We start from the raw sequence: 27,932 nt of genomic DNA, 5'->3' as shown, positions 1-27,932 counted from the left end.
TCCTAGGGCAGCTGCTCTCACACCCCCACCCCCCGGCTTCCCCTTCTCCAGGATAACGGCCCTGCAGACCCTCTGCCTCGGGCATCTCTAGCTGCCCAGTCCAGCCTGGCCCAGCTGGCTGTGTGGGCCTAGAACCTGGCCTGGTGGCTAGTTGTGAATAGCTCCTGCCCCCACGGCCCTGGGAAGGTACTCGTCGTGTGGGTGCAGAGGACACTTGAGAAGAGGCAGCTGAGCCTGCCATCCCCACAGTGCCAGCCCGGAGCTGGCCTGAGGGCGCCCGGAGAAGGCCCCTTGGGCATAGGGGCGCAGGGAGCTGAGGAAGGCGCCCTGCGAATAGGGGTGTGCAAGCTCAGGGTGGTGGGCCAGGGCTGGCTGTAGGCTCCAGGCCCTGCCTCTTTATCCTCTGGCCTAAGGTAGAGCATGGGAGGGTGGCAGCTGGTAGAGCCCATGAGGCCCTCTGGGGCTGAAGGCCGCAGGAAGGGGACTGTTTGCCTGTTGGATAGCTGTCTTAGGGGGTGTCCTGGCCAAATCTTCATGCCAGGAGGGAAGGAGACAGCAGGACCCAGAATGTTCCCCCACAGAGCTTGTCACTAAATCCTCCCAGCTCCCAGCCCCCACCCCGGAGAGGCAACACCCTTTAGTGGAGAAGCACAGTGCTCGGAGCCAGGAGGCTCCTCCCGGCACTGCCTCCATAGATAACCCTGCATAGTTCCATGACCTCCTTCCCCCGGGAAATGGAGCTGGACATACCTACCTCGTGGGACCACGGTGACGAGAGAAGTGGGGAAAGGCCTGCGCACAGGGTTTCGCCGTGGTCAAGGGAGCCTGCAGGAGGCCGAGCCGGCCCTGACCGCACCCCCTCTCTGTGCGCCCCCAGGCCGCCCCAGGCCCCGTGCAGACACGCCAGGCCCTCAGCCCCAGCCCATGGACCTGCGGGTGGGCCAGCGGCCCCCGGTGGAGCCCCCGCCAGAGCCCGCGCTGCTGGCCCTGCAGCCCCCCCAGCGCCTGCACCATCACCTGTTCTTCACGGGCCTGCAGCCACGCTCCGCGGAGTCCATGAGGGTGAGTCCGAGCTCCCGCACCTGCACCCACGCCCCCACCCATGCCCGCGGCAGCCTCGAGCTCCGCCCCCAGCCCCCTCCCCCCTTCAGCCTCCCCAGCCCCTCAGCTCAGCCTTGGACTCCGTGCCCCTTCCCCGCCCACAGCTCCCGATGGACACGCCGATGCCCCAGCTGCAGGTGGGGCAGCAGGAGCAGGAGCTGCGGCAGCTTCTCAACAAGGACAAGAGCAAGCGAAGTAAGGACGGAGGCCTCCCCGGCCCGGGTCCGTGGCCTGCCCGCGGGCGCGCGAGGGCTGAGGTGGGGGCCACGCCGGCCCGGGCCTCCCTCTGCTTGCTGGGCCCAGCCTGTGAATGTGGGTGGGGGTCTGGAGGCTTCGCGGAAGGCGGGGGTGCCCGGCTCGGTTCCTGCCTCGGACTGCGAGTATGGACAGGGCGGTGGCTAGACAGTGGGGTGGGGAGGCCACCGCCCCTGACCCCCCACCCCCCATAGGTGCCGTAGCCAGCAGCGTGGTCAAGCAGAAACTGGCAGAGGTGATTCTAAAGAAACAGCAGGCAGCCCTAGAGAGAACAGTGCACCCCAATAGCCCCAGCATTCCCTACAGGTAACGCTCTCCCGCCCGCTCCCTGGGGCCCTGTCATGCCCCCTCTTCCCCAAGTGTCAACCCGTGAGCCCTCGTGCGCACTCCACCTGCATCCCAGCTGCTCATCAGCAGACCCTTACCCCTCACCTCTAATTATAATGCCGCCCCAACCTCTCTCCACCCACCTGACACCTGCCCCCTTTTCTCCTTGAATTATCACTCCCTACCGCACCCGAAGCCCTTCCTCGCTGCGCCCCCAGCACAGACATACCACGCTGGCTTTCTTCCTCCTACACGAGTCCCTTTTCTCTTTAGGACTTCCCCTAAGCACAAAAATATCCTGATTCCTAGAGTAGTTTCCTCCCACAGGAGACAGAGTCCCCAGTGTGACTGGCCCTCACCCAAGCCCTGGGACCCTGGCTCCTGGGCCTAGATCAGAGGCCTGCCTTGTAGGCTGCTGGGAGGAAGGGTGACCCGGTGCTGCCACCTGGAGATGGCCCCTGTTCTTGGCGGCCATACGATTCCTGGCCCTGTCAGTGACTGCCTCCCCAGGCAGGTCCTGGGGGCCCGTGCTCAGGAAGAGCCCTTGCAGAGCCCATGCCTGCCCCTCTGAAGCCGCCTTGGCCTTCCCTCCACAGAACCCTTGAGCCCTTGGAGACGGAAGGAGCTGCTCGCTCTATGCTCAGCAGCTTTCTGCCTCCTGTTCCCAGCCTGCCCAATGACCCCCCAGAACACTTCCCTCTCCGAAAGACAGGTGAGTGGGACAGGCAGGTGGGCCCCCGCAGGGGAGTTCAGGGGGCAGGGCCTCGGATGTGGGTCAGGAGTGTGGAGGAGCGGGAGGGCCTGGCTGGGCAGCGGCAGCCCATGGCACTTTTCTCCCTGACGCTGCCTTCTCTTGCCTTAACCCAGAGGTGACTGGGAGGGAGGAGGGTAGTGTGGGGCCAAGTAACACCGGTGCTCCCACAGTCTCTGAGCCCAACCTGAAGCTGCGCTACAAGCCCAAGAAGTCCCTGGAGCGGAGGAAGAATCCGCTGCTCAGAAAGGAGAGCGCCCCGCCCAGTCTCCGGCGGCGGCCCGCGGAGACCCTTGGTGGTGAGGGCCAGCGGGGTGGGCGGGGGTGGCCGGTGTTGTCCCTCTGGGTCGGGTCCTGCCCAGACAGGACAACTGCACATGGTTATACAGGATGTGTCCACACTCGCCAGGGGGCTGAGTTGAGGCTGCAAGCCAGCCCCTGCTCTGTTGGCTAAGCTGACATCTGCCCAGAAAAGGGGCACCTTAAAAAAGTGTGCGAAGGCACTGGACATGAGTGGTGGCTGCCTTCTTCCTGCCCTTCTGGGAAGAAAGCAGGAAGCAGAGGCCACCCCCTGGGGAAAGGGGACTGGCCCGGTTCTCCTGGCCACACTGGGCCTCTGACTGCGCTTCCCTCTCCCCCGCCCCCAGACTCCTCCCCAAGTAGCAGCAGCACGCCAGCCTCGGGCTGCAGTTCCCCTAATGACAGCGAGCACGGCCCCAACCCAGTCCTGGGCTCCGAGGTAAGGCCTTGACGGGCTGGGCTCTCCCGGGGCAGTTCTGAGGCTCAGCCTTCTTTTCAGCAAGCAGCCCTGACCGAGCTGGGGCTGCAGGGTCTGGGCAGCCCGGACCCGAGCCTCCTGGGGGTTCTGGGGAAGGCAGGCCCAGGGGTAGAGGTCTGGGACCGGTGACCCCTGCCCTGCTCCCCATGGCAGGCGCTCTTGGGCCAGCGGCTGCGGCTGCAGGAGACCTCTCTGGCCCCGTTCGCCTTGCCGACTGTGTCCTTGCTGCCCGCAATCACGCTGGGGCTACCTGCCCCTGCCAGGGTGAGTGGCTGAGGCGCCCTCCCCCCCACCGCAAGTCCCCAGCTTCTGTCGCTCCCTTCTCCTACCACCTCACCCCAGCACCTTCACTGCTCTCTGCGAGGGATCTTCCCGCTGTGACTTCTCCCTACCTCTCCCCAGGCTGATGCTGACCGCAGGACCCATCCGACTCTGGGCCCTCGGGGGCCGGTCCTGGGGAGCCCCCATGCTCCCCTCTTCCTGCCCCATGGCCTGGAGCCTGAGGCTGGAGGCCCCTTGCCCTCTCGACTACAGCCCATCCTCCTCTTGGATCCCTCAGTTTCTCACACCCCTCTGCTGACTGGTGAGTTCCACGGTTTCTCCAGGGGAGGGGCTTGGTCCCTGCACCCTGCTAAGGGCCAAGCTCGGGAAGGGGCCCTTCCTTCCTGCCCCCTCTGCAGCTCCCCGTCCTGCGTGTCTCCCTGCTGAGCCCATGCCCCTCCTGCCACCCTGTGCCCTTGCTTCCTTCCTTTCCAACCCTTTGGTTCCCTCCTTATGCCCCACCCCCCACCCCATTCTTTCCAGTGCCCGGGCTTGGGCCCCTGCCCCTCCACTTTGCCCAGTCCTTACTGACCACCGAGCGGCTCTCTGGGTCAGGCCTCCACCGGCCACTAAGCCGGACCCGCTCAGAGCCCCTGCCCCCAAGCGCCACCGCCCCCCCACCGCTGGGCCCCCTGCAGCCCCGCCTGGAACGGCTCAAACCTCACGTCCAGCTGATCAAGGTGAGGGGAACTCGGTAGGGGAGGCGATGAGGGGTTGCTTCACTGGGCTTCTGGGGGCTGAAAGAAGGGAGGCTCAGGAAGGGCTGGGACCTGGAGGGCCGGAGAGAGGATATGGCCCCTGAGGGCCAAGAGCTGTGTGGCCGCTGGAGTCCCAGCAAGATGCGTGGCCACGCAGCCCAGCCCACCGTGGCCCCCCCCGCACAGCCTGCCTCCCAGCATGGCCTCTCAGTGGGTGTCTCCCCTCCCCAGAGGCCAGCCAAGCCAAGTGAGAAGCCCCGACTGCGGCAGATACCCTCCGCTGAGGACCTAGAGACGGATGGCGGGGGAGTGGGGCCAGTGGGGGATGACGGCCTGGAACACAGGGAGTCAAGCCACGGGCAGCATGAGGCCAGAGGCCCTGTTCCTCTCCAGCACCAGCAGGTACGGCGGCGCCCACGTTCCTGGGAAGGTGCAGTGGGGAGACTCTGGGGCCTGGCACAGATGGAGGGGAGGGAGCTAGGTCATCAGAGCAGGAGACAGCTCTGGGAGCGGGGTTGCCCCACCAGATCCGCACCAAGGTACAGACACGCCCCCCACACCCATGCACACCGCACGCACGGGCACACACACGCACATACGTGCACACTCCGGTAGCCTGCCAGTCTCGGGGACGCCATGTCCCTTGTCCAGTGCTGAGGCCGGCTTCTCACAGAGTCGTGCACGTCCTTGCCCCAGCCCCTCTCCCCTGTGACCGGCTGTCCCACGTCCAGGATGGGGGCTAGGACCGGACACGGGGCAGAGCCAGGCGCGAGCGCCTCGGCCAGGGCGCTGTCACAGTGTGAGTCAAGCCATGGGGGATGAGCGTGCCGGGGCTGCAGGAGCAAATACTACAGACCAGGCCCCTAAAATGACAGAAATACATCGTCTTGCGCTTCTGGAGGCCGGAAGGCCGACACCAGGGTTCGTTCTTTCCGAGGTCTGTGAGGGAGGGGCTGCTCCCGGCCTCTGTCCTTGTAGATGGCCATCTTCTCCCTGTGTCCTCACATTGTCCTCCCCTTATGCCTGCCTGTGTCCAACTTTTCCCTTTTTTTTAAGGACAAAAGTCATATTGGATTAAGGCTCACCCTCATGACCTCATTTTAACCTGATTATCTCTGTAATTACCTACCTCCGAATAAGGGCACATTCTGAGGTGCTGGGGCGGGGCTTAGGACTTAATGAATAGGAAGTGGCGGGGACACGACTCAGCCCACGGCCCGTGGCAACAGTCCACGCACGTGTAGTGGCCCACGCACGTCCCTGTGTCCTTGGGCAGTGGACCTGAGACCCTTTACCTGGCTTCTGGCTTTGGAGTGCCAAGGGTCCAAGGAGCTCTGGTGGCACAGGGTGGTCATTCTGGGCTGCAGACCTTTGGGGGTAGTGCAGGGGCACGAGGGTTCAGAGATCAAAGGCCAGAGCCCCGCCAGGGCTAGAGGCATCATGGAATCTCTCCCGAAAGGGGCCTGCCTGGAGGTTTCCAAGGCCTTGGGCAGCAGCAGATGGAGCAGAATCCCGAGACCTGGAGACTGAGGCCCCCTGTGTCCCTCAGGTGTTCCTCTGGGAGCAGCAGCGACTGGCTGGGCGGCTCCCCCGGGGAGGAACTGGGGACTCTGTGCTGCTTCCCTTGGCCCAGGGCAGTCACCGGCCCCTGTCCAGGGCTCAGTCGTCCCCAGCCGCGCCTGCCTCACTGCCAACTCCAGAGCCCGCCAGTCAGGCCCGTGTCCTGCCCAGCTCGGAGACCCCTGCCAGGACCCTGCCATTCACCACAGGTAAGGCCTAGATTAGACGGGGGCGGGAGAAGGGGCAGGGGGCCCACAGGGGCTCATGCACAAGTGCATGTCGTGTCATGCTGTCACTCGGGGCACTTTTCAAGGCCACAGAGCCCTTTCTTGGCCTTGTCACATCCACACAGCGTCCCACGAAGCTGGTGGAGTGGGTGGTGGTTCTCGTTTTGCAGACGAGGAGACCTGGGCTCGGGAAACTAAGGTGCCAAGCTTGTGGTCAAAGAGCAAGCGGACGGTCAAGCCCGGTTATGAATCCGGGTCTCCTGACAACTCGTTCAGACCTTTCAAAAATGATATTTATTGTGGTTGCTCTGTTGGTAATAAAAGAGCTCTAGAGCATTTTAGAAATTTTGAGAGATACAGAGAAACCGAGGAATACAATAAAAATGGCCAACCAGTATCCCGCCACCCCGAGGCCACCTCTCCTGAACGCCGCGTGGTTCAGGCCAGCTTCGTCGCGGCCCTGTACAGAGCCGTATACACGCTGATTGCGTGTTGTGCCCCATTCAGTCTGTTAACCTATCAGGAACACATCATGATACGATTAACCTTTAAAAATGAGATTTTTATAGTATTTCATCACGGTAATTTTTTGGAAGATTTCTCCTTGGTTGGGCGGCCAGGTGGTGACTCCTTTTTCCTCATGTGAATGTCCTTGTCCATGAACGTCTGCTCACCCCTGGCGTTGTTTCCCAAGGGCTGCTCTTAAGGAGCGGCATCCCTGGGTCAAGTGGGGTGAGCGCTTGGAAGATCCCGATGTCCTGAGGCGTGCTGAAAGTGGCCCACCCACCGACAGCGGGCAGGGCCCTCTAGGTGGCCCGCCGGTCAGGCCGAAACAGTCACTTCCCCAAAACGGCATCTGTCTTGTCACATGGCCCCGCGTCACTGTGGGCTTCCCAGCTCTTGGTCTGGGGGTTTCTGAGGAATTCTTTGTCCTCTCACGCCCCGTGGCAGCCTGTCTGCGTCGTGGCCTCCGGCGTGAGACCCCGACCTTAGGCCTCTTTTTGTTAGGCTCTGAGCTCTTGCGGTCTTGGTAGCCCTATGGAGCCGTGGGAGGAGGGGCAGTGTGGCGGGAGGGCAGGGGCTCTGCAGCTGCGTGTTGGCTGGGGCCGTGTTGGTGCTGCCTGCGTCAGAGGCTGGGGCGTGTGTGTGTGTGCGTGTGTGTGTGTGTGTGTGTCCGTGAAGGGCCGAGCAGCTGGACAGGGGATGTGGGACTATGTGATTGAGGGGGGTCTGCTCTGGCTCCATGTGGGTGTGGGCGCGTGCAGCCATCGGGGGGCGGGACTCCCCCGGTCCGGGCCTGAGCCCCGCTCTCGCAGGGCTGGTCTATGACTCGGTCATGCTGAAGCACCAGTGCTCCTGCGGGGACAACAGCCGGCACCCCGAGCACGCGGGCCGCATCCAGAGCATCTGGTCCCGGCTGCAGGAGCGGGGGCTCCGGAGCCAGTGCGAGGTGAGGATGTGGGGTGGGGGCTTGGGCAACGGCAGGAGGCCAGAGTATCGGAGGGGAGGGGAGGGGAGAGGGAGGGGGTGGGAGCGGGTGTGAGATGGGATGAGGGGCCGCCGAGCCGGCTGGTGGTCGTGGCAGGGAGGAAGTGAGCAGGGGCAGGGGGCCGGTGAGCGGGGGCTTAGGAGCTCTGTGGCCCTTCCTCAGTGTCTCCGGGGCAGGAAGGCCTCCCTGGAGGAGCTGCAGTCTGTGCACTCGGAGCGGCATGTGCTCCTGTATGGCACCAACCCACTCAGCCGCCTCAAACTGGACAACGGGAAGCTGGCAGGTAGGGGCGCAGTGGCGCCTGGGACCCCCGTCCCTCCCCGGACTCATCCAGCTCGCCCAGCCTGTCCCTGCAGCATCCTGGGCGTCCCCACCGCAACCTCGCCCTGGGCCCCTGGCCCCTGCCCTCCTCAGGCTGGAGTCGGAGGGGCTTCGCTCACACACACTGGGCCTCTCCCCACAGGGCTCCTGGCACAGCGGATGTTTGTGATGCTGCCCTGTGGTGGGGTAGGGGTAAGTGTGCCCAGGGGCTTGAGCGGCCATTGCCACGGGCTCTCGGAGCTCCTCCCTTCCGTTCTCCCAGGCCCAGCCCCTACCTGCTTGTTCTTGTGGTTCTGCCAGACCTGTGGGGCCAGGGGCTCTCCCCTAATGCTCCTGTGCCGGCTAGAAGCTCCTTGTGGGCAGGTGTGTCCTCCACCTGTCAGTGTCTCCTGAGCCGGGAGCCCTGTGCCTTGCACTTAGAAGGTGTTCGGTAAATGCCGAGTGAGGCTCAAAGAGCAGGGGATCGGCTCCCTTCCTAAGACCCTGGTGGTGGTCGGGATTCGCCCTTCCACGCCGGCCTCCAGGCGGAGTCGGGCTGCTCGGCCTGGGGCCGTGGGGGTGCCTCCGGCGTCCTTGGTGACCCAGGCAATTCTGTCCCATGGCCAGCTTCCCCTCCTCCCGGTTCACCCGACTTAGGAGGCTCCCTGCCGCCTCTGGTGGTGTCCCAGCCAGGAGTGTGGAGGCAAGGGCTGGAGGCCTAGTTCCGGAGGGAAGTGGGAGCTGTAGCTGGGGGGCTGTTTGGGAGCCAGTCAGCGCCCTGTTCACAACTTCCCATTTCTTGCCACTTTCTGATTTTTCCAACTGTTGTTGCTTCTGTTTTCTCCTCCCTCCTCTCCCTCTCTGTCTGTCTCTCTCTCTCTCTTTCTCCAGCCTCTTGCGACTCTCTCTGCCTTCCTCGCCTCTCTTGGTCCGCCTCGCCCTCCCCATCTCCCCATCATGCCCCCCGGCCCCTCCCTAGCCTTGAGGCCCAGGGACTGGGTTTGGGGGGCCTCCCAGCCTGGGCTAGGGGCCCTGAGTGGAAGACAGTGGTGCAGACGGCCCCTCGAGCTCCGACCGTCCCGCAGGGCCTGAGCAGAGTCAGCTGGGGCTTAAAACCCCCTCCCGGTCCAAACCCCAAGTCCCGCCCAGGTAACGCCATGCCCCCTCCTCTGACCGGGGAGGCAGGCGCGATGCTGCTGGCAGAGTGCTGGCCAGATACGGGCTGGTGATATGGACTGAAGCTGGGAAGGAGAAGTCATGCTGGGATTGGGGGACACAGGAGGCCTTGCCTTTGGGTGGTGGGGCACTGGGGAGGCAGCACTGTCTGCCCAGCTCCCTGCCCCTGGGGTCCTGGCCGTGGGGTGGGCACCGCCCAAGTGGGCCCTGGCTCCTGTGGGGGCCTTGGATGATGCAGGCCCTGACTCTGGCCCCCACAGGTGGATACTGACACCATCTGGAACGAGCTGCACTCCTCCAATGCAGCCCGCTGGGCCGCCGGCAGCGTCACCGACCTCGCCTTCAAAGTAGCTTCCCGTGAGCTAAAGGTAGGAGCTCTGAGTGGAAGGTGGGTAAGCCACAGAGGAGGTAGCGGGATGGGGCAGCAGGGAAGGCCAGACCCAGGACCCCGGCCCTCTCACTCCTCCTGGATATCGCCGCAGGGTTTTGAAAGGGAAATCGAGAGCTCTGGGGATGAAGCTGAGATTCGAACCTTACGCTCTTGCTATTTGGTGGGGAGTCAAGCCGCTGGTCTCTAAGAGACCCAGGGTCACAATTATTCAGGATCATTTCACACACAGACCCGCTGTGTGACCGCCGGCAAGTTGCAGAGCATCTCTGGTCCTTTGTCCACTGGTAGATTGGTTCTTTGCAATACCGAGGTTTTACAGACCGGGTTGGTGCCCGTGCTTGTGCACTCTGGGCCGGGCACTTCCCAGGGATGGGTGCTGAGGTCCGCACCCGCCGCTGTTGAAGAGCTCGTAGTCCAAGGTGCTCACACGGACAGCGTCCTGGCTCCTCCTCGGAGGGGCCGTGCGGTGGAATGCTGAGCGCCGGGCTGAGCTCTTTGCGTTCTGGCTTCACCCTTTGACAAGAGGGCAACTTCCCACAAGCTATTTAACTTGCCGAAGCTTCAGATTTCTCCTCAGCTGTGAACTAGAGAGAATCCTGTTTATCTCAGGAGATGTCGTGAGGATTAGGTGACATTTCCCTCGGAGAGATGTCAGGCTGCAGTCCCGTGTTTATAGAGTGCTGGGGCACAGTGCCAATGTAGCTTCTGCCCGACAAACAGTAGCTGTTGTTATAAAGTGCTAAGAGTCAGGACACACCGGGGTGGGGGTGCGGGGTTGTGTTTACCGCCAGCCTAAAAGCAGAGGATGCCTGGCCTGGCGGCCAAGCCCCGGGGCACCTCAGATCCAGCCTGGCCGTGGTCAGATGTGCTGACGGCTATTGTCCTATGGCCCCTACTCAAGGGATGAGCCTGGGGTTGGGGGCAGCTTCATGGGGATGGGGGTCCGAGTGCTGGCCCCTTGGCTGACAAGCATTCTTTCTGTTTCCAGAATGGTTTTGCTGTGGTTCGGCCCCCAGGACACCATGCAGACCATTCCACAGCCATGTAAGGCTGGAGGGAGGCTTGGGAGGGGGTGACATGGGGGGGAGGCATTCCCCCTCCATCCCCTGAGCCTCCTGGGGCTAGGCCGGACCAGGGGTGGGCGGAGGACGGAGGCTGGAGAGGTGGAGACACAGAGGGGAATGAGCTGGCAGAGCCTCTCCCTCCTCCTCGCAGGGGCTTCTGCTTCTTCAACTCTGTGGCCATCGCCTGCCGGCAGCTTCAACAACAGGGCAAGGCCAGCAAGATCCTCATCATGGACTGGGTAGGTCCCGGTTCCTAGCCCCTTCAGATCCAAGAGCCCCGTGGAGGGAGCCCGGAGCCTGGCCTCGGAGGATCTGGCTTCCTGTCCGAGTTCCGCATAGGTCTCCTGGGCCTCCGCTCCCCTCTGTATAAAATGTGGACGAAGATAAGAGCCACATCGGGGGGCTGCCGGGAGGCCCGGAGGCGATGGCGTGTGAGAAGGCCCTCAGCCATCACAAATCCCCACGGTGGGAGGAGCCACTTGAGTAGTCTCTGGCTTCCAGTGGCTTCTTTCTGCAGATGTCATGATGACTGCATTGCCCCTACAGTCACAGGGATAGCAGGTCACCTCAACGTGCCCCTAATCACATCCAGACCCTGCAGTTTGACCTGTGATGTGTTTGAGCCTGACTGGTACCTGGTTGCAGATGAGGAATATGAGCCCTTAGACATTAAGTAACTTGCACGTCGCTGCACATCTAGTAAGCCCTGAGAGCGGGATTCGAACCCAGGCCAGTCAGCTCTGGAGTGCCTGCGTCTACTGAGCTGTACCAAATGGAGGAATTTTCCACCCTCGCGCCCACGCACGGTCCCGTGACTTACCAGGTGTCAGGCCGCAGCTCTCCCTAGCAGTGGTGGCCCGGGGCCTCGTGGACCTGCCCCTCTGTAACCGAGCTTGGCTTCCCATCACCTTATCGCTCCTTGACCTTGGACAAGACACAGGAGTGCAGGTTCCTGACACGTGTAAGCGCGCACTCCTCCCTCTTCTGCCGGACACGCTGGCCGGCTGGCCTTTGGCGTGCCTCCTCCCCTTCAGGGTCACGTGGTATATCCACCCTGGTCTCGGGCTGTGCACACGTCTGTGCACGCACGGAGAGGCCGAGGCACGGACAGTGCCGGTGGACTACCTGGGACCACTCAAGAGTGTAGCTGTAGGAGCCCCAGTCTCCTGACTCCCGGTCTAGGGCCCTGACCCTCAGAAGAGGGACGCTCGAAACTCTTCTGAGCTGCGCCAGCCCCATCGGCGTGCCTTCAGGCCTTCCCTAACCCACGTCCATCTCCCTGCCCAGGATGTTCACCACGGCAACGGCACCCAGCAGACCTTCTACCAGGACCCCGGTGTGCTGTACATCTCCCTGCATCGCCACGACGACGGCAACTTCTTCCCCGGCAGCGGGGCCGCGGATGAGGTAACCACGTGCTCCTCCCAGCCCCGTGGACTCTGCCTCTGTCCCCACTAGCTGTGGGATCCTGGGCAGGGGGGTTAGCCTCTCTGATGCTCCGTGTCTCTGTCTGGAAGGGAAGAGGCCGGACGAGCTGGTCTCGCCACCCTGGCGTCCTGGGATTCCTGTCCTGCGACTGAGCTCTCTTCTTGTCTCTCTTGCTTCCTGTTTTCCAGGTGGGAGCTGGTAGTGGTGAGGGCTTCAATGTCAACGTGGCCTGGGCGGGAGGTCTGGATCCCCCGATGGGGGATCCTGAGTACCTGGCTGCCTTCAGGTAAGCGCTGTGGGGGCCCGGGGGAGGTCCGCCCTACAAGGCCACCCTTTCCTGCCCCTTTTCCCAACAGCACCAGGCCAGAGGTTATGGGTTGGCTTGACAGCCCGTCCTCATGCAATTACTAGAACATTATAAGCCAGTCCTGGGGTGGGTCTTCCAGACTGAGACAAACTAAAGGAAAGGCACTATTACACTGGCCCCCAGGAGCCCCCAGTCCCCATGAGAAGACAGGAAACACAGAATGAAAAAGTCAGGGGTGCTTTATAAAGTCACGTGTTACCAAGAGCCAATGTTGAACTGAGTGCTGGAAGATAGGCAGGGTGGAGTGAGCATAGCTGCCACATTCAGTCAAAGAAGGCTGCCTGGAGGAGGTAGACTTTGCACAGGAGATGAGAGATTTAAATTGTGGAGAAAGAAAGTAGGTGATGTTCATATCGGGGAGTTGCTTAAGAAACAGCGTTCTAGAAGAGGGGCTTTGGGCTCTGTTTAGGAGCCCTTATATGTTTCACTCCGGGATGGCTATGCTCCATTTGGGAAAAGAGAACCCTGGAAGTAGGTTTCAAATACTTTTCTGGAAATATTCTCCATGAGAGCTAATTCTGTAGGAGCCCTGGACTGGGCTTCCTAGTGTCTGTGTGCCCTGAGCCCAGGGCTTTGAAACATCAAAATGAACCCCGAGTTGGGTGAAGAATGGAGGGGGACAGCTGTGGGGGGCCGGCAGGGGCAGAGGATGAGAGAATGGATCTGGGTGGCCCAGGACCTCAAGAGAGTCCGCTCTCAGGTGGCGAGTGGTGAGGTGTGGTCAACTCAGTCCAAAGTGGGTGGCGGCTGAGTTCCAATAGTTTCAGCCCCCGAGGCTTAGTGACCTGCCCCCACTGTGGCCCTGCTCACTGCACCCCACAGACATCACAGACACGCATAGACACATACACACGTGCACACACGAGCATACACGAGCACGCACGCATTTATACACCCACGCACACTCTTCTTTCTTTCCCTTTGGGGTCCCATCCTTGACTCCTTCCTGCCTCTTGCCAGGTAAGAGCTCTGGGTGGCTGAGTCCTTAGGCTGTGCTAGGGATATGGGTAGCCAGCCAGGTCAAGGAGGTCAGAGGGATCCATTTATCCTGCTGGGAGATGGGGGGGGGGGGGTCTTAGAGTCCTAAGAGCAGGGTCTGCACAGGGAAGCTGGTGGGAGGGGCCTCTGCCCCGGTCAGCCCTGCACAGAGTGCTGAGCCCCTGCCTCTGGCACCTGCACAGGATGGTCGTGATGCCCATCGCCCGAGAGTTCTCTCCGGACCTGGTCCTGGTGTCAGCTGGGTTTGATGCCGCCGAGGGTCACCCAGCCCCACTGGGTGGCTACCATGTTTCCGCTAAATGTAAGGAGGGCCCAGTCCAGAGGGAGGTGTCGGGAATGAGGGCTAGGCTGGGAGGGGAGGCGCTGCCCAAGTCCAGGGGAAGGTGGCACACGGTGCACACCCCGTTGTGCCGTCCCCGGCTGGGTTGGCAGCTTCTCCCAGAGGAGGATGGGGAGGAGCCGTATTCTCAGAACAGAGGGAACACACTCAGCCTGGGGGGCCCCAGGGCTTGGGGGACTGAGAGAGAAGATGGTGTGGCTTAGTGGAAAAGATGGGCTGGAGTCCAAGCCCCGGGTTCCAGTCCCGGCCCTGCCACTTACTAGCTGTGGGCCCCACGCAATTCCTTCAAGCTCCACAAGCCTTGCCTGGGGGATACGCATAGGTTTGACATGGGAGTCCGTGTGAAGGGCCTGAAAGAAGGAGAGATGTACGCATCTGATCATTGCTTATAAAGGAGGACGCCAGCAGGGAAGTCCCAGAGAGGGTCCGCCTCCCCTCCAGCCCTGCCCCCCCTCTTCCTCCCTGCCCCACCATCTAGGTTTCGGGTACATGACGCAGCAGCTGATGAGCTTGGCGGGGGGCGCCGTGGTGCTGGCCTTGGAAGGTGGCCATGACCTCACAGCCATCTGTGATGCTTCTGAGGCCTGCGTGGCTGCTCTTCTGGGGAACAAGGTGAGCCGCCCGCCCCCGATCTGTGTATCCATCCGTAGGGCAGGAAGCCCAGCTCCCCAAGGATGGCCCCAGCGAGCAGGCAGATGGGGTGCCCCCCAGAAGGCTCGCAGAGAGGGCAGGGGTGGCAGGCCTAGAACGAGGGGAATAGAGCGGGTGCCCCCTCCCCAGGTCAGGTGTCAGACCAGTGTTATCAGCCTTAGGCAGAGCCGGGAGGGCACGCGTATTTGTGCCTGGAAAGCCAGGGCCCTTAGGGTGGGAGATTGCTGGGCCTGCGGGTCCCTGAGAGCCGACATGCTGTTTTCTCCCGTAGGTGGATCCTCTCTCAGAAGAGGGCTGGAAACAGAAACCCAACCTCAACGCCATCCGCTCTTTGGAAGCCGTGATCCGGGTGCACAGTGAGTACGGAGAGAGGGCACCTGCTGACCCCAGACTTGGGAGAATCTCAGGGGTCTACTGCCCCCGGTAACCCGGGGCCCATGGCTTCCAGTGCCCGCCAGGCGGGGGGCTCCGCTGCTGTGCTGGAGTGGGCTTCCTATGAATTACCCCAAAAGTGCTGGCAGGACTGCCTCCCTCCCCGGGAATGGGTACTCTTGGGGCCCTCCAGATGGATCCAGTGGGGACCACCAGTCAGTGGGGACCACCTTCCTCCTCAAGGCGGGACTGGCCTCCCATCTCCAGCCACAGCCCGAGGCCAGGGCCAGGCCAGTAGCAATAGGCCTTTTGCCAAAAGTGCTGGTTCTACCTTGACCCTCAGTCCTGTCCACAGGGATCTTGGGAGCTCTGCCTGCTTTGGGGGCTGATCGTAGAATAACCCCACATTTGGGGGCGCCTGGATGGCTCAGAGGGTTAAGCAGCCACCTCTTGATTTCGGCTCAGGTGTTGATCCTTAGGGTCACGAGTTCAAGCGCTGCACTGGACTCCACGCCCAACGTGGAGCCTCCTTTAAAAAAAAAAAAAAAAAAGAATGACCCTACATTTGGAAAGCACTTTAAATTTCCACCTGCAACTTAGCATCTATGGAGCACTTTATGTAAAGACCAGTGTTCAATGCTAGGGCTGCAAACTGAATAAAGTAGATTCCCCACATCCAGGGCCAGGCTCTGGGCGGGGCGTGTGCCGTGGACATTATTTCTTACAACGGCAGGCAGGATGGTCATGTCCGCGGCTTAGCGGGGGCAGTGGAAGCCCCGGGTGGTGAGTGACCCACTGATGCTACACAGAGCAGCCGGCGGGGGGGGGGGGGTGTCAGCTCTCTGTGCTGTGTCCTTCCCACCTCCCCACACTGTCCTGTCCTGCGTGCTGGCCAGAGATGCAGACCCTGTCTAGGGAAGAGTGAGCCCTAGCAGTGCTCTTAGGAACCCCACACTGTGGGAATGGGTCAGGGGTGCAGGAATGGCTTGGGCGCCTGCTAGGACCCCCTCATAGCCACAGCGAATCTGCTCTGCTCACCCTGGCAGGGCTGCGGGGGGGCCGGGTGAGAGAAGGTGTTACGTTGAGGGTAGAGGCAGGTGAGAGCACTGACCCCAGACTGATACGCCCACTGCTGTCAGGCCCTTGGCCCGAGAGGTCCAGCCTTCTGTCAGTCTAGGATGCATGGCGTGGCAGGGTGGAGGGGCTTGTTTCCCCAGCCCTTTCTGACTCGGCCTCTTGCCCCAGGTAAATACTGGGGCTGCATGCAGCGCCTGGCTTCCCGTCCAGACTCCTGGGCGCTCAGGGTGCCAGGCACCGACACGGAAGAAGTGGAGGCAGTGACTGCGTTGGCATCCCTCTCCGTGGGCATCCTGGCTGAAGAGCGGTAATGCCCGCCCCTGGCCCACAGCCTCTCCGCCCCTCGGACCCTCCCAACTCGAGGACCCCGGGGCCCAGCACAGCCAGTCCAGCCTTCCTAGGCTTCTTGGGAAGCTGGGCTGAGGCCCTTCCTGCAGCCCCTGGCCCTCCAGCATCACCACCCTTGTCTCTCCCCCAAGGCCCTCAGAACAGCTGGTGGAGGAGGAAGAACCCATGACTCTCTAAGGCTTCAGAATGGATCTGGCTGCCCACCCTGCCCTTCGGACCTGGTTCTCTTCTAACCTCTGGCAACAGTACCCATTCCCAGGGTCTTCAGAGAGCCTTCGGGCAGGTAGTTGGGGCCAGAGAACAGCCCCTTGACAGTCACCCCAAGGAGCCCGAGAAGGGCCCTGGGTCTAGGATAGGGACCAAAGAGGACCCAGAGAGGAGGCAGGCTGGGCAGCCAGCCAGGCCTCAGTAGGGCTCTCAAGAACAGAGTCTACCCCTTTGGGGTCCAGGCCCGACTGGGCCCCATTCCTCAGGACTGCACAGAGGAGGACTAGCTCAGTCGGGCCCACCGATAACCACTATTCTTGGCTCTGTAGACCCTGGGCTGTGCACACAGCCCCAGGCTCCACACAGAAATGTGAACTTGGCCTCAGCCAGGGTGGTCCTTCTAGGCTCTGAGGGCTGGGTTGGAGTGAGGGGAAGGGGGTTGGGTAGGAGGAGCCAGGGGGTCCGCTATCCCTGAGTGCAGGGGGTGTCCCTCTTGCCTGCTTCCTCTGATGACTCTGGAAGCTTCCTCCCCCCCCCCACCTCACCCCGCCACCGGGCAGGGAGGCAAAGCTCCTTCCGAGAGAGCAGTCATCGGCAGGCCTCCCACCTGTCCCTCCCCCCGCCAGAGGCCAGCCTACGTCAACCATCTCAGTGCCCTGGTGGAGCAGACGGGTGCTTCCTGAGCCAATGGTGCCAAACTCTTCATCTCCCCTCAGTGGCACAGCATGACCGCCAGGGGCCCCTCGCTCACTGCCTCCCTCCGTGAGCCTTCTCTCTTTCTGGGGTCTCCCTCACCCAGCTCTGACTCCTGCCCTACATAGGACTAGCCTGACTGAGGGGAAAGGGGGTGGGAGAGTGGACGCAAGACATGGGGGAGGGGAGGCTGCCCTGGCTAAGTCTTCAAGGCTTCTGGGGTCCAGGCCTGGAGCCAAGAAGGAAAGTGTTTGTGTGTGTGCGTGAGAGAGAATGTGTTTGTGTGAGTGTGTGTATGTGTGTGTGTGTCTTCCCCAGGACCACCATACCCTGTGTACGTATGCATGTTTTTGTATAAAAGAAAAAAAAAGAAAAAAATGGAAAAAAAATCTGAACAATAAATGTTTTATTTGCTTTAAAGGTGCCTGTGAAAGGGCCTCCGGGGCTGAGGGGGGTCCCGTGGGCGTAGAGCGGCGCGGGGCGAACGGCGGGCGTTGGGCCACACAGCGCAGCGTGCCTCTCGTTTGATGTGGGAAAGGGACCAGCTGGGCTGCGGGCCAGCCCCCCTCCAGCTCCTTGCCCTTCTGGGGGTAGCCCCATTGCAGGAGGAATCCATTCTGAACACACCCTAGCTGGTCCCCACTTGCCCCAGCTTGGGGTAATAAAGAGGCAGCAGCTTTGGGCTGAGTCCAGAGACAGAAGGCCTGCTGAGGGGGGGTGGGGATAGAGATATCCAGACCCAGGAGGCATCCCCAGAGAGTGGTGAATCAGACCTACCTGGGTTCAAGTCCCAGCTGGGAGCTCAGGTAAGTCACGTCACCTCCTGGGGCCTCTGTGTATCAAAGGCTCCAGAAATAGACAGTGTTTATGGTCCCTTCCCGCTCGAATGCACCATGACTTCTGAACATACACCGAGCGCGGAAGAGACACTGCATGAGGCGGCAGGCTGGGACAAGCTCATCCAATCACCAGAGCGGGCGGTGCCAGGCTGCCGGCGTCTGTCTTTACAGATCCGAGCCAGCCAGGCTTCTCCAGCCGGTAGGAGTAGCAGGCTTACCACCTCAGACCTGGCCCCGAGCCCTCAGCCTGGGAGAATACGAAGGCAGGCAGGTTCACGCCCTTCCTGTCTGTCCTGACCTCTTGGGTGACAGACGGTAAATGCCACTGGTGGTGCTGAGGCCATGTCTCTGAGCATCCCCCCTGGCTGGGGTGGCCCGAGAGCCAGGCTGCTGGGCTCCCCTAGGCCAAGAGGGGCCAGAGGGAGAGGGCCTCCAGCCCCTGAGATAGTGATCCGTTAGGTGAACTAAGGAGATGGGTTTCCTGACACCTCAAGGCCTACCACCACCATCCTTCCCGCTTACCAATCCCACAGCAACCCCCCCACTCCCCGCAAGATTCCCACCCCATGAGAAACAACCAGAGGCTGGCGGATACAAATGGCCGCTGTATTTTCTGCTAAAGTGACAGTGACACAGATAAGGCAAAGAGCTGAAGGGCAGGACACATCAGGTGGGAAAAGGGTAGACCGTGCAAAATGGCAACCTGACATAAAAAGATACATGTAACAATAGCTCTTTCCCTCCCGAGTTAGTGAGCCCTTGTGCCAGTGTATAGGCAGAAAAGCAGATTTTGTCCTTCAGAGGGGAGATTTAAAAAGATGAAAGCTCTAGGCAAAGGGCAGTGAGCAGAGGGAGTGGGGGGACGTCTCGTGGCCAGGGGTGATGCATGTGAGAAGTGATAGAAATACAGGGCTGCAGGTGCACGGGCACAGACCTGCGGGGTTCCCTCCAGCCTGCACCATGCTGCCCCCTTCCCCGTTGCCCTTCTGGGGGCAGGGCACCCTCCCCAGACAGCTAGTCCGGCCTTGTTCGGTGAGTCCTGCTTTGGGGTGTGTGGCATGGTGAAGGAGACGACTGGCTCTAGCACACTCATGGGAGACCAGCTCTGGGAGGAAGAGGGACACTTGACATTCCACTCAGATCCCCAGGCCTTGGGAAAGGAGAGTCATCCCTGGGATTGAGGAGTGAAGCTACCTGACCCTCAAAGGACAACAGGATGAGGTGTTGGGGTTGGGGTTGGGAGGTCTGTAGAGATCCCTACGTGACCAGACCTCCCAGGTTCTCAGCCTGGCCTGCGGGAGAGTGCCCCCAGGCAGAGGTCAAGGCTCACTGCCCTACCCCTTGACTCATTGCCCTGGCCCTGCTTACAAAGATTCCTCACTTAGTGCTAAGAAAATAGATCCATCTGAAAAGGTCTAAAGCCGCCCTCCAGCCAGGCCGATGAGAAGCAACATGGCAGGAAGGACCCCTTTCCACCGCACCCGGGTGTCCCGCAAAGGGGACAGGACAGCTTCCTAGGAGACCGCAGTCCTCTTGCTGTGTTTCTTCTGCCACAGATCTAGGGCTTCCAGGGGGCGTGGCAGGCCTGCCCAGTGTCTCAGAGGCCGAGTCCAGGTCCTGAGGACCCCCAAGGTACAGAAGCCGCACCCCTTGGGTCAGAAATCGCTGAGGATGCTGATGTCGGCGAAGTCAGCCCGGTAGCGGTGGGCGTAAAGGCTGAGCAGGAAGGCCCACTTGAAGGAAATGAAGCTCCAGACGCAGGAGAGGTAGTAGCTGTTGGGGTCTGTGAGGCCTGCAGAGGAGAGGAACCCCACCGTGACTTGAGAGGGCTTTGTCCTGGACCCCAGCCACCATGCCACAAGCCCAGGGCCACCCCTCCTCACCAGGAGAGGTGGAATGTGATAAGCGCGTTTAGAGCATTCGGGGTCTGCAGGCAAGTGGCCGTGGGGATGAGGGAAGGTCAGGGCTGGCCGATCACGGGCCTGTATCATCTGCTCGGCCTGTATCATCTGCTCTGCCTTCCTACGTTTACCCTGGGCCACTTGCAACCTGTTCTAAGCGTTAGACTCCCTTAGGGGCAGGAAGGGTCTTTGCCTACTTGCTGGCCGCAGCCACCAGGGGGCGCTCCCATCCCAGAGCTGGGCAGAAGGACTAACCCCTAGGGCTAAGAACACTGCGGGCTGCTGCCCTGCAGGGCACACCGCGCTCAACACCTCCCACGCATTTCATTGACCCCTTCCAACCCAAGCGGGGCTGGGGACTCCTTTCCCCTCAGCGAGAAAACCCGGGCACGGGCAGGTTGAGTGATCTGCCCAAGCTCCCTGGACACAAGCTTTGGAACCAGGACCAGAATCCCGCGTCTTCTCCTAAGTCCCCCAAAGGCCCTCCCACGCCCTTCCCTCCCTGACCGGCCCTCACTCTGGTGTCGGGTGACAGCCAACACAAGGAAGGTGCAGAAGGTGGCGATGGACACTGCCGAGAAGAGGACGCCCACGAAGAAGAAGCCGCGCAGTCCCTTGAGCCAGGTCCTCCAGTAATCCTGCATGTACATCACGTGTGTCACCAGCACCCACAGCGCCAGCACACCTGCCGGGACACACTCGTCAGCCCACCGAGCCGCCCCTCCCCTCTCCTCCTCCGCCGGCCTCCGCCCCAGGTCCCAGGAACCCCAGGGACTCTTCCATCCCAGAGGCCAGTGCTGTTTGCGTAGCAATACTAAAATAATGTTGGCCTTCCACTTTCATTGCTTTCTGACCTGGAGTGGAATGTTCTGGAGGCTCTCACGCCTCTGGCATCACCAGGACTTGAATGCAAAAGCAGATAAGAGAATCTACTGTCTTCTGTTAAGCCAGATGTTAAAGTGATTTGCAAAGATAGGAAACCTTGCCATTCTTTTCCCTCATTTTTTTGTTTTAAAAAAAATGACTATTTCTTACACAAAAATGTTATTTACACTAACACAATGTTATTTTTAATATTACTTTAAAATGCTTGTAATGAGCACTGGGTATTATATAAGACCGATGAATTACAGACCTGTACCCCTGAAACAAAAAATACATGATATGTTAATTAATTGAATTTAAATTTTAAAAAATAAATTTAAGAAAATTAAAAATATTATGAAACAAGCAGAAAAATTAGAACACTGGATATTTCATGACAACAAACAACAACTGATATTTTTAGATTAAAAAAATAAAATGCTTGAAAATGTTCTCAGTCTTAATTTCTAGTATGGTATGTGGCGAGAGATATAACCCACATAAACAACATTTCCTTGGGGCTTCAATACTTTTCAAGCGTGTGAAGAGGTCCTGACATCAGAAGGTTTGGGAATCACTGCCGTCTGGCCTGCTTTCCAGAACCTGCGACCACCTACCGAGGGCCGAGAGGTGGGAAGCGGGCCCCCCACCCGGATGCTCCCGCTCCACTGGGCCCTCCAAGGCCTGTGGCTGACTGAGTCCTTTCAGAACTCCATGGATTGTCCTTGCAGAGTGAAGAGGCCCAGCAGTGAGACCCCCCAAGGCCACCCAGCACGCAAGCGGCCCTCTTACTCTTGACTAGACTCCATGTCACTCCCTCTGGTTTGCTGAGCGGGCGGGCCAGACACCCCCAGCCCTTCCAGGGCCTGCCCTCTGGGCCTGGCCGGGCGCTTCCCCTGCGAGGCCAGCTGCCGCTGAGCCGGTACAGTTAGTGCCCTCCGTGCCAGGCCGTGCCTGCCGGCGCCGCCCCAGGAGCGGAACAAATATCCGTCCTGCTGGCAAGGGTCTGGAGCAGGGCCACAGGGTCCCCGCGAGGAAGGCATGAGGGAAGAGGCAGAGCCAGCTGCGAGCTCTGCACGCGTGTGGGGGCGACACAGGCTGCTGGGTTCTAGCAGCCTCGAGACGTTTCCAGCAGGCAGCCGCACCCACTGCGGGCAGGGGAGCATCCGTGCATGGGAAGGGCGGGCGTCCGGCTGGGGAGAGCGGTTATCCTGAGCAGGGGAGAGGAGGAAGGGAGGTGGACGGGAGACTGGGGGCGGGAGCGTGCTTTGACTGAATCTGTGATATTTTCTTAGGCTGGGTGCTAAGTACAAGGGAGTTCATGAAATCATCTATCCTTTTTTATATGCCCAAGATATTTCTCTCTCTCTTTCTCTTTTTGAGGTAGGAGGGGAAAAGAGGCTGGTGGGGGGCGGGGTGGGGCATCGGCACAGAACTGTGCTCTTATCAGCTCAGCGGCTGTCACAACTTGGGCAGCCTGGCGAGGGACACAAAGCCACGGGACTGTGAGCCAGGAAGTTTGGGGCCCGGCGCTGCTGTGCTGCTCGTGATCTCTCTGAGCCTTGCTGTTTCCACATCTAGAAATGGGTGGGCCCAAAGGTCCTGCCAGCCTGGAAACTTGGCCAGGGTTCCACCCTAGAGAGGGCTCAGCCCTGCCAGCCGCCAACCGCCCGCCCCCCCGGGTCCCCTACCCAGCCGCCCTCTCCACCCTGTTTGACCCATGCTCTCCCACCTCTGCTCCTGCCCACCCCCCCAAGCTCTGGTGGGGGTCTGGGGCCTGGAACATGGGTCCCTCCACCCCTGCGATCAGGGCGGGCTGGAACAAGCATCTCTCCATCCCCACCCAGACAGGCAGCTGGAGCAGGCCAGAGGGGGACGGAATTACAATCTCATGGCTTCTCCGCTTACATCTTACATGATCTGGAGCATGTTCCAGAAGCATTTCCCATACCTCTCACATGCATCCTAAGTGTTCATCTGGGGATGCTGTTTGGGTTCTTAAAGGGCCCTGGGAATGGGGCGCCTGGGTGGCGCAGTCGTTAAGCGTCTGCCTTCGGCTCAGGGCGTGATCCCAGGGTTCTGGGATCGAGCCCCACATCAGGCTTCTCCACTAGAAGCCTGCTTCTTCCTCTCCCACTCCCCCTGCTTGTGCTCCCTCTCTCACTGGCTGCTCTATATCTGTCAAATAAATAAATAAAAAATCTTTATTAAGAAAAAAAAAAAGGGCCCTGGGAAGCGGGCGTATTGTCACTGAGCGCATCCAAGGAGCGGTCAGCTGGGCGTCTGTCTGGGACAGCTCTGCCTGCCCTCTGTGTCCTCCGCACACCGTGGAGGGGCTAGAGCAGATGAGCTCTAAGATCCTTCACCACTCAAAGATTCTGGAGCCAGCTCAGGAGAAAAATAAGGAGGTCAGAGTAATTCCTCTGTGACTCAGCAATTTCTGGGTTAGGAAATGCTGAAATAGGGGCCTGTGGAAATGCCATGTTAGTCCCCTGGCTGTGCTGCAGGAGTGCCCCAGACACCCCTCCCCCCACCATACACCCACATACCAAAAAGGGCTAGGAAAAGGAAGAGGGCCATTTTGCGTGTCCCCCATACTGATTCTTTGTTAATAAGCAGGCGCAACCTCAACCACCTTTCACTCCCCTGCGCACAGACCTTGGTTCCAGATAAACACAAGCCGCTTCTGGAAGCAGGCCCATGCCCACCCTCCTGGGGTTCCCACCGCTGTCCTTGGAACAGGGGCCTCTCCCAAGGGGGGTCAGTGAAGGAGCAGGAGCCCTGGCTGGCCCCCTCCCACCCCTCAGGCAGGAAGCAATTGTCCCTCAGCTTTGCTCCCCTCCTGAGGACACCCCGGACTCTAGGAAGCCTGGTCTGTACAATTCAGGGCAGAATAGACAGGTCCCCAGGCCCACCCAGCTGCACGCTCACACTCACCCCCCAACCCCACCCCACCGCTTCAATGACCAGAGCCCCTGCTCCCCTGGGGGCTCGCAGCTGACAGATCAAGGGCAAGAAAGGATCAGAGTTGGTCAGTGAGAACATCACCAGTGGCTGGGTTGGAGGTGAGGAGCTGGGAGGAGGCCAGAGGAGCCCACAGAGAAACTCAGACAAGTAGGGCCCTGGGCCCCACTCTGTTCTTGCACCCCTGCCCTCTGCACCAGCCCTGGGGAAAAGCCAGGCCCTGAGCCCCAGGGCCCCTCCCCCTCCTAGCTCATGTGGGAAGAGCAGAGTCATTTAGACTCCTGGGGCAACTTTTCTATTCTTTTCACCTTTCCTTGGTCTACTAGACTCAGAACGAGAGTCTCTGTTTCTCCAGGATTCCCACGGCAAAATCATTTTCTCTGCAACTGCCTTTCCTCCAAGCTGCTTCTGCCCAGACACCCCCCAGGAAGGGAGACAGCGGGTCTCCGCCCGTGAACACTCTTCCTGCTGGCCCCAGGCCTGACCCTGCCTCAGAAACCAGCACCCCCATGAGCCCGTGCCTTGCATGTCGGGGGGAGAAGGAGCATGCTGGGGCTGCCCTCTGGTGACTCAGCAGTTTCTGGGCTGGAAAATGCCAAGTCAGAAGTGGGGTGCTCACAAGTCAGTAAATCTGCTGATGCTTCGCCCCCAAAAGAGGAAGGAGGCTGACTGGCTACAGACTTTCTCAGACCCACTCGGGGTGGAGAGGGCTGGCGGCTCTGACCCGGCTCTGCCACCTCCTGGCTGTCCGGAGGGCCAGACTGCCGGGGAGGCGCCAGGCCCTGCTCCAGCTGCTTGCTGCCCTTGCCCCTCTCCCCGCAGGCAGGCGACTCCGCAGCTGGCCTGCCTCAGAGGCTGAGGGAATTCTTCAGGGAGGGAGAGAGGGCAGAGTTTGGGTCAGTGGGAAAGCCCACACTCCCTGGAGCCCAAGTTACGGGGCCTTTTCCACAGCCTCCTAAGAGGCCGCTGTGGGACGAGCACTGCAGAGCATTCTGAACTGTCCTACTGCAGCCTGGAGGGGGTCTCCAAGATCACCTCTTTTAGTGGTATCTCCTCCCCCTCCTTACAGATGAGGAAACTGAGGCCCAGGAGGCACTGGCCCAGCTCAGCTCCCCTGCACAGGACTCTGACAACACCAGCTCCAATCCCAGGGACGGCCCTCGCTCCTCCACCCCAACCAGCCCCTTCATCTCAGGTGTCACTGCAGCCACAGGCCCTCGCCCGACGACACCTCCTTCCCGGGAACAAATACACAAAACTGCAAGGATAGACCCTTGAGGAACACAGTAGCTGGTGGGGGTGCAGAGGGGGAGCCAGGGTTCTGTAGAGAACTGAGCAATGCTGGGCTGGCTGCCTCCAGGGAGGACAGGAACCCACAGGTGGGGGGGGGGGCAGGGCTCCTAGGCAGGCAGAGAGCTTCCCAGCCAAGGTGCCCCCCAAGGGCTCTGTTTGGCTCTGCTCAGGCTGTGGCTCTGTACGCCCCTCTATTAAGGCAGAAACCCCACCTCCCGTTCCTTCTCTACCCAGGGATGGCACTCAGCAGGCGTGGTGGCAATGAGTAAATCTAATTTCTTTCAGTGAGTACATTCAGGGCTCTCTCGGGCAGAGGATTTTAGGAATGGAATGTGATCACCCTATGTAAAAGTAACACCCTTACATGTGTTTTTTCCCAAACATACTGTTCTTTTCCCACACATACTGTTTCATGTAGCTGTGTAGCCCTGAGCAAGCTATTTATTTACTCTAAGCCTCAGTTCAAGCCTTATCTGTGAAATGGGCAAAATAATAATGGCCACTGCATAGAACTAATGCAAAGATGAAATCAGATGATGGAAACACTGCTTAACATGGTGACGGACACAGAAAGTATTAGAAAAAATTGTTAGCGAGTAGGACTAATACGTCTCGTCTTCACACCAATTCTACAACACAGAGAGGTTCATCCGGTGTCGGCAGGTGCACAGTGAAGACACAGCCTCGGTGAGGATCCCGCCTCCAGCAGCAAGCACCCTGACGCTCTCGCTCTAGCACTTGGCTCCCCTTTGCTTTTTAAAGCACAGAAAAGGCACTCAGCACAGGCTTCAGCAGACCCTGGCAGAAGAGCCACAGCGGAGGGGTGGCAAAGGGACACCGAGGTGGTGGGAAGAAAATGTCCAGTTTCCGTCAGATCCCTAGCGCCGTCCCTGGGCTCGGCTGAGGGCTCTGCTGGGGGTGGCGTCCGCCCCGGCGGGAGGGGACGGGCTTCCCCCAGGAACCCCCGGCCCTCCTTTCCACTTACTCCTCCTCTGCCTCACCCAGCCCCCAGGGAAGGGGCGCTTGAGGAGCGGAGGTCCCCGGGCACGAGCGCGCGTGCGGCTGGGGGGCCGAGCGAAGGGCGGCAGGCAAGCGGGCGCGCAGGGAGGACGCTGTCACCGGGCGGCCGGGCCGGCGGCGCGGCAGGAGGGTGCCAACAGCAGCGGCGGCGGGGCAGCCGGGCATCGGCTCCCGCAGGCGCACGGGCCCGCGCGGGGCCTGCGCTGCCCACGGACGGTTTGGGGTAAACAGCCTCCCCCGCCCCGGTCCCCGGGGAAGCACCGCCCGCGAGGAGCCTCCCGGAGCAGCTGACAGCGCCTCCCGCCGCCGCGCGCCCGCAGCCGGGACCCCGCGCCCCCCGCCCCTCCCGCCGCGCGCGCGGGGGTACCTGCGAGCCCCCCCATGGCCGCCGTCCCCGGCTGTCTGTACACCACGGTCCAGACGAGGAAGATGGAGAAGCCGGCCGCGGAGCTGAGGCCGGAGTAGGCGGCGCGGAGGCCGAGCTGCAGGCGGGACGGGGCCATGGGGCTGAGGGCGCCGGGCGGGGAGGGCGAGCGCCGCGACAGTCACAGGTGCAGGGCCGGGGCCGGGGCGGCGAGCCGGGAGCCGGGAGCCGGGAGTCGCCGGCCGCTCCGCGCTCCGCCCCCGGCCCGCCCCCAGCGCCGCCGGCACAGCGCCCTCCCCGGCCGGAGGCCGCCCGCGCCCGGAACCTTCGCGGAGCTGGCGGGAGCTTCGCGAAGTGAGGTCCTTGGGCCGCCGGGTCGTTTGGGGGTGCCTGGTAAAAAAAAAAAAAAAAAAAAAAAAAGGCATGTTCCGGGGCTCATCCTCAGACTTACCCTGTCCGGGTATTCGGGGCTGGGCGGGGCCCGAAATCTACATTTACACAAGCCAGCTGCGGCGATTACTTTAAAATTCGTCTCTCTGAATAAAATTCTCGTTTAAAATTTAAATTGCTCGTTAAAAATTAAGATATAAAAATTGAGAAACATGCACGTACGCAGCGAATAGGATTCCTTCCACCGTGTCCCTACCAACCAGATGCCCTTCCCCAGACATTATGCGCATCTCAGAAGATTCTTCACACTGAAGTTTGCGAACCCCTGCGCTGTGACCATCACCTCATAACCTCAAACACTTCACCCAAGCTGACAGCTTCCCCTTCCTTTCATCGCCATAAGCTTCACCCCCCACCCCAAATCCCTACCAAACATCACCCCTCTCTCAGAATCTATAGCAATAGTATACCGAGCTTCCTCTGTGAGCTGGCTTCATCCTGGGAGCTGGGAGGGAAAATCAAGGGTAACACAGAGCCCTCAAGCCCATACGATCTAGTCGGGGAGGCCCATCACATCCCCGCACAACAGAAGTAGCCGGTATCCCTATTAGTTTCCTTTTGCTGCTGTAACAAACTGAATCTAATGGCTTAAAGCAACAAATACTTATTTTCCCGCAGTTCTGCAGGTTGAGAGTCCAGCAGTGGGTCTCACTGAACTAAAATCGCGGAGATGGCAGGGCTGCCCTGCTTCTGGACGCTGGAGGGGAGAATCTGGGTCCTTCCTTGCCTTTTCCAGCTTCTATCACCACCCACATTCCTTGACTCATGGCCCTCTTCCTTCACCTTCAAAGCTGCCAATCACATTACTCTGACCTCTGCTACTGTCGTCATATCTTCTCTACTGATGACTCGGCTGCCTCCGTCTTCCCTCGTAAGGACACTTGTGACTAAGAACCTGGATGATCTGGGGCACCTGGGTGGCTCAGTCGGTTAAGCGTCCAAGTCTTGGTTTCCGCCCAGGTCATGATCTTAGGGTCTTGAGATTAAGCCCCAAATGGGGCTCCCTGCTTGAGATCCTCTCTCCCTGCCCCTCCTGGCCAAGCACTGTCTCTCTCTCTCTCTCTCTCTCTCCCTCTCTCGCTCGCTCTTAAATAAATAAATAAATAAATAAAATCTTTTTAAAAAAAGAACCTAGATAATCCAAGCTGATTTTTCCACCTCTTTACCTTAATCACATCAGCAAAATCTCCTTTGCCACGTAAAGTAACATATTCACAAGTTTTGGGGATGAGGACATGGACATCTTAGGGAGGCATTATTCTGCCTACCACACCCTTCCAGAATGTAAACTCTATGAAGAGGGACTGTACCACTTTC

At 60.3% G+C, this 27,932-nt stretch overlaps 2 protein-coding genes across 6 annotated transcripts in view; one reads left to right on the top strand and one right to left on the bottom strand.

Moving 5' to 3' along the window:
- The window catches only part of HDAC7 (histone deacetylase 7), a 35,322-nt gene extending 17,982 nt beyond the window's left edge, over positions 1-17,340 (top strand). For 2 of the 5 annotated variants that reach the window (XM_026502016.4, XM_044385504.3), the window contains exons 3-26: positions 878-1,062; positions 1,206-1,296; positions 1,551-1,662; positions 2,280-2,395; positions 2,608-2,733; positions 3,082-3,173; positions 3,366-3,476; positions 3,615-3,795; positions 4,017-4,213; positions 4,463-4,633; positions 5,781-6,000; positions 7,335-7,468; positions 7,670-7,790; positions 7,971-8,020; positions 9,244-9,351; positions 10,363-10,418; positions 10,590-10,677; positions 11,726-11,845; positions 12,055-12,152; positions 13,415-13,533; positions 14,051-14,184; positions 14,495-14,579; positions 15,841-15,979; positions 16,152-17,340. In XM_026502016.4, the coding sequence (XP_026357801.1) occupies positions 878-1,062; positions 1,206-1,296; positions 1,551-1,662; positions 2,280-2,395; positions 2,608-2,733; positions 3,082-3,173; positions 3,366-3,476; positions 3,615-3,795; positions 4,017-4,213; positions 4,463-4,633; positions 5,781-6,000; positions 7,335-7,468; positions 7,670-7,790; positions 7,971-8,020; positions 9,244-9,351; positions 10,363-10,418; positions 10,590-10,677; positions 11,726-11,845; positions 12,055-12,152; positions 13,415-13,533; positions 14,051-14,184; positions 14,495-14,579; positions 15,841-15,979; positions 16,152-16,197 (2,900 nt within the window). In that variant the 3' untranslated portion in view covers positions 16,198-17,340. The remainder of the gene's footprint in view (positions 1-877; positions 1,063-1,205; positions 1,297-1,550; positions 1,663-2,279; positions 2,396-2,607; positions 2,734-3,081; positions 3,174-3,365; positions 3,477-3,614; positions 3,796-4,016; positions 4,214-4,462; positions 4,634-5,780; positions 6,001-7,334; positions 7,469-7,669; positions 7,791-7,970; positions 8,021-9,243; positions 9,352-10,362; positions 10,419-10,589; positions 10,678-11,725; positions 11,846-12,054; positions 12,153-13,414; positions 13,534-14,050; positions 14,185-14,494; positions 14,580-15,840; positions 15,980-16,151) is intronic. The other 3 variants (XM_048216648.2, XM_044385506.3, XM_044385505.3) reach the window with 2 other exon arrangements.
- SLC48A1 (solute carrier family 48 member 1) lies at positions 17,310-26,411 on the bottom strand. The gene is made up of 3 exons (XM_026502019.4): positions 26,169-26,411; positions 20,178-20,345; positions 17,310-19,551 (listed from the first exon to the last, which is right to left on the bottom strand). Exons 1-3 carry the CDS (start codon positions 26,302-26,304, stop codon positions 19,415-19,417), a joined length of 441 nt encoding a protein of 146 aa, XP_026357804.2. The 5' UTR covers positions 26,305-26,411; the 3' UTR covers positions 17,310-19,414.
- Positions 26,412-27,932: the final 1,521 nt, after the last annotated feature.

The sequence above is a fragment of the Ursus arctos genome, unplaced genomic scaffold (assembly GCF_023065955.2).
Source record: "Ursus arctos isolate Adak ecotype North America unplaced genomic scaffold, UrsArc2.0 scaffold_26, whole genome shotgun sequence".
Taxonomy (NCBI): Eukaryota; Metazoa; Chordata; class Mammalia; order Carnivora; family Ursidae; genus Ursus; species Ursus arctos.
Note: the sequence above shows the minus strand (reverse complement) of the source record. Positions and strands in the feature narration are given on the sequence as shown.